This window comes from Suillus subalutaceus (genome assembly GCF_016647625.1).
Source record: "Suillus subalutaceus strain FC151 chromosome Unknown DFJ58scaffold_147, whole genome shotgun sequence".
NCBI lineage: Eukaryota > Fungi > Basidiomycota > Agaricomycetes > Boletales > Suillaceae > Suillus > Suillus subalutaceus.
Window position 1 is genome coordinate 64,517 of NW_024540396.1, and position 13,364 is coordinate 77,880.

The 13,364-nt window shown below is 48.5% G+C and overlaps 4 protein-coding genes across 4 annotated transcripts; 2 read left to right on the plus strand and 2 right to left on the minus strand.

Moving 5' to 3' along the window:
* Positions 1 to 2,018: 2,018 nt before the first annotated feature.
* DFJ58DRAFT_708886 (MT-A70-domain-containing protein) lies at positions 2,019 to 4,208 on the minus strand. Its single transcript, XM_041383796.1, has 4 exons — positions 3,702 to 4,208; positions 3,308 to 3,653; positions 3,143 to 3,254; positions 2,019 to 3,037 (listed from the first exon to the last, which is right to left on the minus strand). The coding sequence occupies exons 1-4, from the start codon at positions 4,121 to 4,123 to the stop codon at positions 2,184 to 2,186; spliced, it is 1,734 nt and encodes a 577-aa protein (XP_041238556.1). The 5' UTR covers positions 4,124 to 4,208; the 3' UTR covers positions 2,019 to 2,183.
* Positions 4,209 to 4,354: 146 nt separating this feature from the next.
* Positions 4,355 to 7,129, plus strand: DFJ58DRAFT_718568 (Noc2-domain-containing protein; the record flags this gene model as incomplete). Its single annotated transcript, XM_041384494.1, has 12 exons — positions 4,355 to 4,584; positions 4,642 to 4,717; positions 4,766 to 4,856; positions 4,903 to 5,165; positions 5,217 to 5,322; positions 5,379 to 5,469; positions 5,527 to 5,713; positions 5,828 to 5,941; positions 5,995 to 6,183; positions 6,243 to 6,412; positions 6,459 to 7,044; positions 7,094 to 7,129. The coding sequence occupies 12 exons, from the start codon at positions 4,355 to 4,357 to the stop codon at positions 7,127 to 7,129; spliced, it is 2,139 nt and encodes a 712-aa protein (XP_041238557.1).
* A 935-nt stretch (positions 7,130 to 8,064) lies between these two features.
* Positions 8,065 to 8,447, minus strand: DFJ58DRAFT_718569 (uncharacterized protein; the record flags this gene model as incomplete). The annotated part of the gene is made up of 3 exons (XM_041384495.1): positions 8,065 to 8,199; positions 8,267 to 8,401; positions 8,445 to 8,447. The coding sequence occupies 3 exons, from the start codon at positions 8,445 to 8,447 to the stop codon at positions 8,065 to 8,067; spliced, it is 273 nt and encodes a 90-aa protein (XP_041238558.1).
* A 1,428-nt stretch (positions 8,448 to 9,875) lies between these two features.
* DFJ58DRAFT_812623 (actin-like ATPase domain-containing protein) lies at positions 9,876 to 13,307 on the plus strand. The gene is made up of 19 exons (XM_041391544.1): positions 9,876 to 10,204; positions 10,296 to 10,465; positions 10,583 to 10,610; positions 10,661 to 10,680; positions 10,748 to 10,981; positions 11,103 to 11,205; positions 11,260 to 11,404; positions 11,456 to 11,558; positions 11,612 to 11,843; positions 11,896 to 12,026; positions 12,079 to 12,186; positions 12,256 to 12,396; positions 12,450 to 12,538; positions 12,590 to 12,631; positions 12,685 to 12,708; positions 12,764 to 12,786; positions 12,843 to 12,907; positions 12,964 to 13,067; positions 13,143 to 13,307. Exons 1-19 carry the CDS (start codon positions 10,111 to 10,113, stop codon positions 13,213 to 13,215), a joined length of 1,929 nt encoding a protein of 642 aa, XP_041238559.1. The 5' UTR covers positions 9,876 to 10,110; the 3' UTR covers positions 13,216 to 13,307.
* The last annotated feature ends 57 nt before the right edge of the window (positions 13,308 to 13,364 follow it).

The window sequence follows — 13,364 nt, forward strand, 5'->3', positions numbered from 1 at the left end:
GGACAAGTCCTGCAAACAGTGAGCTCACTGTTTGCAACAGTAAATTTTCTAGACAAAAACACAAGAACGTGATCGATCGATAAAACGCAATTTGCCGGACGAGACTAAGGCTCCACTAACATTGTGGGAATCGGGGATATTGTCACAATTGTATTAAGGCTTGCCAGGCTAGAGCAAGTTACATACATGCAACATACATGTCAAAGTCATCCTCAGCTAGCAAGGATATATCCTGCAAAAGACGTGTACTACTCGCACCACTGGTGATTCACAAAGCGCCTTTCACTTCCGCACATTGCAACCTCCTTCGGGCCGGCCCTAGTCAAGCTGGGTCCATACGGACCATACCGTTAACTTCATGAGTGCTTTTTTTTTTAGATGCATACAAGTCAAAAATATCACGCCGTGAATTAGTATCTTCATTTGGATGAAGTTGAAAATCGAACTGTAACAGTCAAACGGGTTTACGGACGCGAATAACATCGGCGGTCACCAAACGCAGGTGCGTTTATTTCTGCTCTCCTGTCGAATTCTGTGAAGGCGATAAGCCACTCTTACTTACCAAAATAGACCTATGATCTCCCATGAATCTGACACAAGCACTGACCAAAGTCAATCTGTGTAGGTGAAATCTCATCGTAGGGTCGTAGGCCTTATGATCGGACTTTGGGTCTATTTCAATACTATCCGTAGCTGCCCCGTAAGGGAAGGTACGTCTGCATCAGATTCCGTATCGTTAACTGGTGAAAAATTGACACATGCACATAGACTTAGCGAGCTGACAGCGGCTCTGCCATGAACGTGCTAAGATGTGCTAGGACGTGCTGCCACTCTGAACAAACGGAGATAAGTGCCTTGAGATATTTTGATAGCTGAGTTGTAAACAGCGAGGGTGCGGAACCATGAGTTGAGCCCTACGCACACCGTATATGCGAATAAATACCAATCTCATCGTTATTTTACTCATTTTTTTCTTCGAAGGCAAATCGAGTCTTACCAGGCCGTCTATCGGCAGTGCTTCAAGTAGCTTAAACCACTCAATCGTTTCATATTGGAGACGAACAACTGAACCTCAGGTACCTCTTATCATGGGGGTAAAGCGGTACAAAAGCGGTATCTTATATTCTTATTTCGACACAGTCACTTTCGCTGACTTTTCTGGTACCCACAGTTGGTGCCCATATCAAGCATCTCCACTGCGACCCACTTCGACCCCTGACTACAACGGTGCATTCGCACGGACTCGGCTCAAAGTAACTGTAAAAGGTCAAAAGTTGCTCATGGGGAGTCCCTCCTCAAAATACCACGGCGCATGTGCCGTCTACATCCCTTTGGGTAACCGTCGATGTCACGAAACACTCAATTAGTCGATTATGATTTAACAGGTGAAATACACGGTCCCGATCACAAAGGTACCTGGTTGTGGGTTATTCACAATCGTCTGGTAGACATATGTTTCAGGCTGTTTCTTTGGACTATTTTTTCCGCAGAAGTCGCTATCACTGCCTCTCACCTGACAGGCCCCAAAACAATTCACAGCGTGGCACAACACACGGTCGGTCTGCTTCAAAGGGCTCAAAACAATTATTTTACCATTTCCTTTCGGCACAACCCTTGTTGTCGCGGGGGCATTCATCCGCTAGTGATATTTTCGCACCCTTGGTCGCCTTGTCATATTCAAATCAGTGTCCGTACGGGTCAACAGCCTCTCGCAAATGAATCATGCGCCATCGTATGCCATCGGGAGTTCTTCTGCAGTTCGTCGGCCTACTGTTCTTGTGCGCATTGCGGACTTTATTGCGTATATGCTCAGGTGTTTAATACACTCTAGGCTAGAGTCTTGGGAATGTCTGTGCAGTGGCGATGCTGGCGTGGAGAACAATTGGTATGATAAGCCTCGCACGTAGTATTCGTGAAGTGGAGGCAAGTCGTGAAGTCAATCTTTAAACACGGGTGGGAGAGGCAGTCAGATACCTGACATCCACTAAACCCATTGCACATGCCATAATATACTGCGTGATGTTGTAGAATGTGCTATACAATCTCAATAAGATTACATAGATGAATACATCCACTACGGTTTGTAAATTAATACAGGCGACGGCGGGTGCAAAATATGATACAGTGTGTATGTGCGTGTCCAGGACCTGCATAACTCTACACTACACGTACAAGAATGGCCCTCACTGGAACCCGTCGTACCCTTGACCCCACTGCCCATGCATTCCCATACCGCCCATACCCATCCTCGAGTTTCCTATACCCATACCCATTCCCGGACCTCCTACCCCCATTCCCGTATTCCCCATACCCATGCCATTGCCCATGCCCATACCAGCCATCATCCCGTCCTCCCAGATTCGATCACCATCCCCTACCCATTGGAATGCAGCGCCAGGCATGTCTCCCATTCCCATTACTCCCATGTTCCCCATCCCCATCATGCCCATGTTCCCCATTCCCATCCCCATCATGTTCCCGATGCCCATCCCCATGTCCATCGGCATCCCCATCCCCATCATTGGAGACACCATCATTGGATTTTGGGAAGGCGGACGCCGGGGATGTTGCATGTTCATGTTGGGGTCGGCGTTCATATTTACCGCATTCATACCCACCCCGGCACTCCCTACACCCACACCTACGCCACCACTGATGGCGACCCCAACTCCGCCACTCACACCTGAGTTACCAGAACGCATAGGGGATTTAGGGCGGAGAGCGTCGATTTCCTGCGAATTTGGCACGACACACTTCCCCCCTGCGAGTGAAGCCAGGTGTCGAGTCGCTTCCTCCCATGAATCCTTGTTCCATGGGTGCACGGCATCGCCTTCTGCAGTCCGCGCATGCTCTCCTACTTTAGCCCCATCGCTTGCAGTCAGCACTGTGACCCACCCGCGGCGGAGGGACGAGCGCGCCCGTCCAAAAAGCTCAAGACGGCGCGTACCGAGACAGAAATTTTCTATAAGGGTATACATTTCGGGTGGTTTGCGCATTGGGTCGGCGGTATCACCTTCCCAGATGATGACGTCAGTATCTGCAAACTAAATTAGGGTCTAGTTCTCCAGAAGGCATGAATGTATACATCATGAACGAGTGTGGACAATAAAATGATATGAACCCAAGTAGAAAACGGGCTCACCAACGTTGCAGTGGACAAACCAGCTGTCAGTCGAGCGACGTACCGTGCCGCGAATACCCATGAGGCAATGCTGTTTCGTGCGGGTCAAAAGAGAAGTAGTAGGTGGATCAGTCTATGTAAATAGCGTTAGTTTACAGATAGATAGGTACAGGGTATGACACGCACCCCTGGCCCGCGATTGGTGGTATTGTTGGTTTTTACCCATACAACATCTTCACACCTGCGGTAGCCCCACTTAGCGAGGACCTCGCGACCACGTTCGAGACCTTCTCCTGCGCCACTACCTACCCACATAAATACAAATGAAGGGTCTGCCGCAAGAGAAGGCACAGGAAGAGCTTGAAGATCATCCCAGCCAAAAGATGAGGAGAACGGGGGGTCTAGGAGGATGACATCGAACTTTTGGGGATGTAATGAAGACAGGTGAGAAAAAGGAAGGAAAAATGGAGGTGTAGCATGCACGTCGACAGACTCCTTTTTAAGGCTGAGCAAGCGCTGCTGCTTCGGGTATCTGCAATTATAATGAGGTCAGATGTGGAGCAGCAGGTAGCGGACGCACTCCTCAAAACGGCGAGAAGGCTCCGCACCGAGAACCCGATTCTGCGGCCACTCGCCACTGTCGACGTACCGCTGCGAGTAGTCATTGCGGATCGTTTCTTCTTCTGGGACATAATTTGCGTAGCGGGCAACCCTCGCGCGTTTTGCGGGATGGAGATCTTGGCGTTGTGGGCGGGTACGAGGAGCGAGTTGGGGTGATGACGGTGGGGAATGCAGCGGTGATGGTGCAGGAGAATCAATTAATGGGAAATTTACCAGATCGTTGGGTGCAGTTGCAAGAGCACGAAGCTGACGTCGATGTGCCCGTTGTGAATTCCGCACGTATGTGAGTAGCTCCCGATGGGACGTGAGCAGGCTGTTTGCAGAGTTCAGTACATCCGTCGTGCTCGATACTGCTGCCGGTATGGAGTTAATATCTGTCATGACTGTTGACAGTGAGTATTTAGATTATGGTGGTTGGTTCAAGGTGGGGTCCAAGACTCCAAGACTCCAAGTCGTTCAACTGTCGTTGTGTGTCCTTGCTGACTTGCCTCTTTTGGCATATTTGATTCGGATCATAATAATCTTTTCTGCAGTGCTACGTCCCATGCTCTGCTATCTGTTTTCCCTACAGTACTACATTTCAAAAGTCGAATAACTACTTTCTTCGAAACCATGGGGAAGGCGGCCAAGTCTAGCCGCAAATTCGCGGCGAGTGGCAAACTGAAGCAGGCAATTCAATCGCGGAAGAAGCACCAGCAGATGCAGAAGAAAATTCAAGGGAGACGTGGGGCACACGGGAAGGGAAAGCAACAGACCATTACCGAAGCTGAGGGTAGTGAACACGACGACGACGACGACGACGAAAAAGAGGTTAAGGGAGTGTCTAAAAAAGCAGGGAAAGAGTCAGTTGATTAATTGCCGTCCGATCTTTTGTCTGAATACTGAGAATCCTGCTCCAGTGCAAAGAAAATGACTGTCGAGGACTTTCTCGGAGCAGAGTTTATGGATGATTACAATGATGCTGAGGAAGATGAGGTAGGCCCGTCATTCTTTTCTTCAATCATGCAATTCTGATACGCGCAGGATGATGCCGGAGGCGATGAGTTGGATACAGACGAAGATGAGGAAGACGTAGCAGACGACCAATCCTTTGCGTCTGTAGATGATCTTGAGGGTGAGTGCCTACATGATTCTTATATGCTTTACTTATGGTGTGGTAGATCATGGCACAAGTCACATGCTTGAGCTCGCACAACTCGCGGAAAAGGACCCTGAATTCTACAAATATCTACAGGAGAATGATCGCGAGCTTCTTGAGTTCACTACCACTCAAGAGGGCCGCGATGAAATGGATGATGATGATGATGATGATGATGATGATGTCATGGACGGAGACGACAGTGAAGAAGAAGAAGAAATGGGAGAAGAACTGCCTATTCTTACTACTAGCATTCTCAAAACCTGGCAAAAAGCACTCCTTGAGGTGTTTTTTCTTTCTTTCATCACGTGTGCACTGCTGACGCGATGACCATAGCATCGTTCCCTGCGAGCCCTCCGCAAACTGCTCATTGCGTTTCGCTCTGCAGTGCATATGAATGAGGACGATCAGGTTCTTTTATGGCGCATTGACAATGCCGCAGGTGAGCATCGCATCCTCGTGTATCGCGATTTGTAGCCAAATTGGTTTCCCCGACAGTGTACACAAAGCTTGTAACAACCTCCCTGCGGTATACGCCAATTGTCCTAGCCCATCACATCCCATATAAAACACTTCCGAACGGTAAATTGTATGTCCTTCGTTCTTTCCATATAGTCTTGCCCTGAAATATTCTATCTACCATCAGTAAACAACCTTCACAATCTGCAAAGCAAAAAGCACTGCAAAAACTAACTCTGTCTTACTTCAACAATGTGATTCACCTCATCCCTCAGCTTACCGACCCGGAGACATTGCGACTCGCGCTCACAGAGAGCGCAAAGATCCTCCCTTACGTCGTCTCTAGCCGTAAGGCCGTTAAGACGTACTTGAAGGCGAGTCTAAATCCACTGTGTTCCTGTCTGAAATTCTTTATTACGACCGTACTTGCCTTCTGTTTGCCTTTTCACCCTTCTATTCGTCTTTGAATGAGGCTGACCCCAACACAGAAATGTTTAGAGTTGTGGTCCACAGGTGAGGATGACGTACGGATAGCTGCGTTTCTCGCCATCCGTCAACTTGCGTCTTCCACCGATGACTCTATCGTTGATCTTGTGCTCAAGGTACGCGAGACTTTGATACCTGCTACTCCTCCTGATGCAGACCAACCTTACAGAGCACTTACTTGGCGCTCGTGCGTGCGTGCAAGTCTACAAGCACCTATCGACTACCATCCATTACGCTCATGAAGAACTCCGCATGCGAATTATTTTGTGTAGACCATGGAGCAACATACCCACACGCATTTGGGTACATACGCCAGCTTGCAATACTCCTGCGTGGGGGCATGAAGACAAAAACAAAGGCAAGTAGATCCTTGCGGGTAGCTTGGGCGGCAGATCTGACGTCTTGTATCACCTTCAGGAGGCGTACAAACAGGTCTACAACTGGCAGTACGCGCATTGTGTCGACTTCTGGGCACTTGTGCTAGGTCGCGCGTGCGATGCACATGCGGAAGCCGAACGAGGGGGACAGGAGAGCGAGCTAAGACCACTCATCTACCCACTCGTGCAGGTCAGTCTGGGTGCCATCAAGTACGTTCTCCACGTGTAGATTTTCTCGTGCTTATCTCCTTCGCAGGCTCATTTCGAATTCGCGTTCGTATCCATTCCACTTACACATCGCACGCTCGATGCTGCATCTGACTCGACACACACGTATTTACGTACCACTGACGCCTTATCTCCTTCCTATCATCTCATCTACCCTCACGGCATCTGGCAAGCCCAAGTCATCCACGCTGCGCCCTCTCGACATGGAAACGCATATACGTGCTCCGGCACAGTACGTTAGGACACGGGTATATGCAGCGGGACTTGTGGAGGAAACGGTATTCCTTCTCGCGGAGTGGCTTGGCAGTGGCCCAGTGCATGGAAGCGTTGCATTCCCTGAACTGATCGTGCCCATCATTGTCACACTCCGCCGAACACTCAAAAATTGCAAGGAGCTAGGGAAGGAAGCCGGAATGGTGAAGGGCCTTCTAGAGCGGGTAGAAGACTGTGCAAAATGGATAGACCAGTCACGCTCTGGCATCAATTTCGGCCCAGGAAAAATGGATGAGGTCGAACGGTGGGAGGCCAACGTGGAGATAGAGGAGTCACCCCTGGGAAAGTACCTCAAAGTGCAACGAAAGAGCAGGGAAAAGCGCAAGAGGATGATCGATAAGGTACGCGTATCTTTTTGCCCTGGTGTGGATACTCCTGATGTCGTCACAGGCCAACAAAGGCGAGGATGAGATCTTAGAAGACTAGATTGGTATGGGTATCTCGCAGCCTGCCTACCTGCCGTTAATTATTTTGACACAAGACGCCGAATGGAATGATAATCAAGGGGGCGCTTCCCCAAATTGATCCTCCCAGGAGACGAGAGGAATAGTATTGAGCCTCTGTCCGCGGAACAATGTCCGTTCTTCACTTCTTTTCAAAGGCATTCGGCGAGCACCGAAGTCACCGTCACAGCGTTTCGCTCCGAGTTTTAATTTCCGGGACGTTCTCCACCTCCACAATGCTTGCACAATACATACTCAATTTCATCCTTCCCATGGAAAAAATTGTCTTGACGTGAGCGGTATCGGCCGTCTTTCTGTTGATCGCGCTGTACCTCATTTCAATGTTTTTGAATTATGAGATCCGGCGAGGACCGAATTGGTGTTACAGCGTTTTGTTCCGCGCTATGACCTTATGGAACGACAAGCTGGCGCTGCTCGACAGGACATGCGGTTTCGTGACCCCGATTCAGCTTAGGTTAACTTGCCACAGATTTGTCCGCGATGAGGCGGGGGGTTCGTTGGTTACATATCCCTTTGGACATTCAGGAGACATGGATCACATGGGTTTAATGAGGTGAAATTGAAATATCTAGGCCTACAGTGTCGCAAAGCGGCATTGTTAGCGCCAAATATAACGACAGCGAGAAGTTTCACCATAAAGTTATGGCAAAGTGATGGAGATATATAGGTCTAAGCCTGAATAGATCGGATGGATCCGAGGACATCAGAACTTGGGATGCTGATTTGGTTTCGTGCAGACCTTGGCATCTATTCTCAGATTCAGAATATCATGTAAGGCCCTTTCTATACATACTCTGAGCTTCTAGTGAGTGACAAGCCTTCCGCTCCACCAAGCGCGGAACAGCAGAAAGAACTCACGCGAGAACAACTGCAGTCCAGCGGGTTGATATCTCATGATTATTTCCATACTCCAAAGAAGACCTTCCACCAAGGTCTCCCAGCACCTGTTGCACTTCTTTCATACCCTTCCACAAGCCGTTCATAGTGCCTTGGCATAGAAGCCGGCTGAAGTGTTTTTGCTGACAGTGCGTACTGAATGCGGAAGGCGTAGATTTGTAGTCCGTTAATCATGCATGAGAACACGTGTGGTTGCACTCACCCGCTTCTGTATGGCGTTGTCCCGCAGTAGCTGTGCTGCTTGAACAGCCTCAGAGCTTAGCTTGGGATGCGCAGAGAGGGATTTCAAGAAGTTCTTGAGTTGTATATTTGGACGAAATGGATCAACAGGCCAAGACTGAAGCGATACTGGACAGCTTTTGTGTCGCCTTGGAGGCAACCATGGCAGTTCAACTGTTGAGATCTAGGGTTGATCATCACAATTAGATGGTCCCGGCATATCGCGTGAATACATACTTTTCGACTTTTACAAAATGGACTCCCCAACGAGAGGACCAACGTCAATTTTTCGCAAACCTACGACGTAACGTACTACTAGCCTCTAGGCACTCCGAATCGGACCTTCAATCTTACGCAAACCTTCACAAACCTTCGCGGGAAGCTCCAAGGGGGTTTCAAAATCCAATGGTCCATCGTTTATGGTATTTTTAAAACCGTCCAACAGTAACTGGCTGCCGTCGCACATATGGGGATCGGGAGCGATGTGGAGCGATTGTCAATCCAGCATCCGCGGCCGGATTTCGGACAAATAATAAACGTAACGAAAAGCAAGCCAGGGCAATCAACAAAATTTGGACTGTAATGACAGGAGCAGACACCTCATCATGATGTGGAAGCAATCGGTGCTACCCTGTGCCACCATCCTACAACGTGCGACTCGTAAAAGAGGAACCACTGTGACATAGATATCCCACATCATGTACGAAAAGGAAGACCAAGATGCTTGGTTCCCGCTTAGAAGGGAAGGAATCATTATCGGACCCCCTCGCTTCCTCTGTGCGAGATATCACTGGTGGGCCTCTCGGCTGTCTGCACTTAAGAAGACGCACAAGGTTCACTGACACATCATGCCATGCGTTCGTGCATAAGTGGCACAGAAATCACCTTATGGTTCCTTACCTGCTCTCGCGAAGGGTTCGCGGATGGTCACACAGGTTAGCCGATTGCATTATTATCGAAAGTTCGTCATCAACATCCAGCCAGCCTATCAGTATCGATAATACATACTCACAGTGGACGACAGCGCTGATAATATAGACACTAGCCTGGGGTCTGACTTGAGTTCGTGGCCGCTACCTGTGCTAGAAAATCCCACTGGTGTCTATCTCTGATTCGAGAGGATGGTCCCTTTTCCGGATCTCATCTGGATTACGGGCTTCCGTCTACAGGAACCGTTGCAATTGCTGTGATTTTTGCCCATCAGGGATTCTTCCCCGGTGCAAGTACAGCAGGTTCGTTCACTTCTCCGACAGATATATATGGAGTCATAAATAATATATGTGCGAGAACAGGCAAGAGCTCCTTATCTGATTGGTAAGAGAATAAATTTAATTATATTTGTTGATGACGTAGTTTCAATACTCATCAAATATTAAATAATATTTCAGCTAGGGAGGTAATCAATATTACATAATGTTATAAGTGAGAAGCCCCAATACTGTCGGGATGGGTCTACCTGTAACGTACTGGAGTGTGGTGCTACTAATGCACTGTGTCCGAGTCGTAGTCTATCAAATCTAGATTTGCCGTCGACACCCGGTACCATAATAGCATAATCTTCAGTTGAACTCGGGTCAGCGCGCCCATCACTACCAACATTTGCAGTGCAGTGAATATCTCTGAGACTGGAATATAGGTGGGCGGCTTCGCCGCTCGACTTGTCTGTGATGTATAAACCAGGCTGGTCCAAGGCTGGCCACGAGCTCAGGTGGGCGCTAGTTTCACGCTTGTAATTCGGCACTTGCACTGCCACGCCAGGCCCAGTTGTCGTGTTGGAGGTGAGATATACTTATTGCCCAGTTCCGCCCTTTTTTCGCTGCTTTCAACATGGGTTGCTGTGGAGAGTCAATCAGTGCTCCTGACACTCAGTATGCCAACAGAGTGCAACCAGTGAACAATGGTATCATTAGCCAGCAGCCCGGTCCTCATCCAGGCGCTCAACATCACATACAGCCATTTGCAGAGAAACCATCATTGCTCATCCCTCCTGGGCCTTCTCCACCTCCACAAAGCTTTCACCAGAACAACCAGGTCGATAAATGGCACTCCTTGGTCTCACACACCCTCACCACCTCCCCAAGGCCCGACCTATTCAACTCCTTTGAGTCCAAACCTTGGACGTGCACCATTGACACCACCCCCAGCTACGTATATTCCTTCAGGGCCGTCAAATTCTGCTGCTGTTCTTTCCGCCTCTCTTGCACCCTGACCCCATCCATGTTCCGCCAAGGAAACAACAGTGTCGCGCCCTCTACATCCACTACAGTAACTAGGATTGATTCCGGCACCTTCAAACGAGGGGAGAATGTCGATTTCTATCGACTTTGGTGAGTATCCACATTGTTACTGGCAAAGTCTTGTGCTGACTTGAGTTCAGGAACTACCTTTTCTGGTGTTGTGAGTTAACATGATTCACCGAATTTCAACGAAGGCTTTGCAGCTCATGATTTTCATTTGCGAATAGGCATATGCCTCCTCTCGAATTGCGTCCGGGAAGATACAGCAAATTCTTCATTGGCCCGGATCTTTTGAAACTTTCCGCAAGGTACCCACGTGCTTGCTGTACGATGAACATGGTCAAGTTCTTGCTTGGGGACTAGAAGCGAAGAACGCCAGTTCCATGCCCGGTACTACGCGATGTGAATGGTGGGGTCTTTATAATGGGCCAAAATTATCTGATTCAGATACTTCATTCAAGGTTCAAGCTTTTTCTCGAACCACGTGCTCTTCGTGATGAAAGCGCAATTGACCCTCGACTACCCCAATTACCTGTTTGTGTCATCCCCTCATCTTATGGCATCAAATTTACGGTATTCTAGCCTGGTAAAACAGCGATGGATTTGATTATTGACTTCTTATCGTGTCTGTGGGAATACGCTAAAGAGCAAATTACCCGTGACATTGGAGCTGTCGCAGATCTCAGTCAGTGACCACATCTAAGATATGGATAACCTAATTTATCCGTTGTTCCTTTAGACTCGGCTGATGTCCTCGTGACGTGCCCGGCAGCTTGGGACGCTAAAGGATGCGACATGATGCGCGAAGCTGCCATTTCCGCAAGCCTCGTGCAATCGGCTCATGCAGGTGATGGTAACTGGCGCGACAGGCTGCGTATTATCACGTACGATATCTCCTGTGTGTTGGCCCCTTCATTCAGCTCACTCATTTTTAGCGAACCAGAGGCCGCGGCTGTCCACTGTGCCAGACTTACGGACTTGCACAAGCTCAAGCCCAACCAGAATTTTATGATATGTGACGCTGGTGGTGGTACAGTCGTACGTTTTCTTGGGATGATTTATTTTACGCACCTGATGTATTATGGCAACAGGACCTTGCCGTCTACAAAATCATTGGGCAAATGTCTAACCTCGAGATCGCCGAGATGTGTGCTCGATCTGGAGCCAATTGCGGTTCCCTTTTCCTCGATTTGCGATTCCGAGAGCTCGTAAAAACTCTTTTAGCTGACCATCCTGCTCATTTGGACGCCGCTAGTCTCGCCTATTTTATGCATTCTTTCAGCCAAACCGATAAGCTCGCATTTAGGGGCGAGAGTGATGATGGTTATCATAATTCTTGCCCTCGGATTCTCACGCTTATGCGCACTATCTACAGACACATACTTCAACTTCACATGTTTCAATGTGCAGGATCCCCACGATTCTTCTGTTGGACTGATCAATGGAGAACTCGCAATTCCAGGGAATCTCATTCGTCGAGAGGTCTTTGATCCCGTTGTAAATCAGGTAAATTTCGTGATAAAAATTACTATTTTCGCTTGGGTCATGGTCTTGACAGGTACTCGAAATGATCGAAGAACAATCGAAGAAGGTAGAGCAGCATATCGACGCCCTGCTTCTCGTGGGAGGCTTCGCTGGCAGCGAATACCTCATTAGACGAGTCGAGGTGTGTTTACACGAGTGAACTGTCCTGTCGTGGACGACTGATTTGTTCTTACACACCCTCGTGGGACAGGCGCAATTTTCGGGGAGAATCAAGGTCATCGCTCGCCCTTCTGACGCCGACACGGCTACAGTGCGAGGTGCCGCACTGTACGGACTTTCTCGCAAATCAATTGTATCCACTGTGATAGCTCCACGGTCCTACATTATGAAAGTGGGCGTTCACACTTTAGACTCTTTTTTACCCTGTTCCGATTGTGTGTGTAGGTGAAGCTACCCGCCGAACCAGAGGATTGGGCCAAACGCCCTGCATACATCAAAGAGAACAATGCGAACGTTCCTATTTGTGACAACCGGTAATGACGGTTCATGACTCTCCGGCGTAATGTATTGATTACCGGACCTAGTTTACAATACTTGGTCATGAAGGGTGCTATCCTGCGAAAAGGGTAACTGGTGATCTGCTTCAGAATGATCTGTTGTTGACCTTGTCTTGTTCAAGCCAAATATTGAGGACGAAATTTTGGTAAGTGCCCCAGTTACATTGGCACAACTGAACTTTAGTTTGACTTGGAATACAGCAAGTTCTCACAGAATGGACAGGGTGCGACACAACTCTACGTTGATCATCACTGCTTCACGATACTCATAGATATGCAGATTGTATCTTCGTAGCTGTGTTGTATACTTCCGACTCGGACAAGATGATGCGATACACTGATGAGGTATGTGACCATGTCACGGATATTTTCAGCACATCACTGACCTATACTTCACAAAGGGCGAAACCATCGAGCTCTGTAGATGGACTGTTAATCTAAATTCTCTGCCGACATTTCAACAGAATGCCAGCATACCGCAGCCAAATGGCTTCTTCACAGGCTTGTGGTTGTAGTCACTTCTGAAAGACTTGTGCTGATCTTTGTTCGCAGAATTCGAACTGGGTCTGGAGATTGATAGTGCAGAAGTCCGGGGTGTTTTGTTTTACGAGGGGCAGGAATGGAGTCGAGTTGTTTTTGATTTTCTCAATTGATTGGCATGGTGACTATACTGGCTTTGCTTGAAGCCAGAGTATTATTAATGTTGACTTGTTCCTGGTGATGACATAAAAACGTTTGACTGGAACGGAAGAGTCGAATCCCCGTGGGAGAGCGGCAAAAGTTTGCCAACGCAACCACAGCT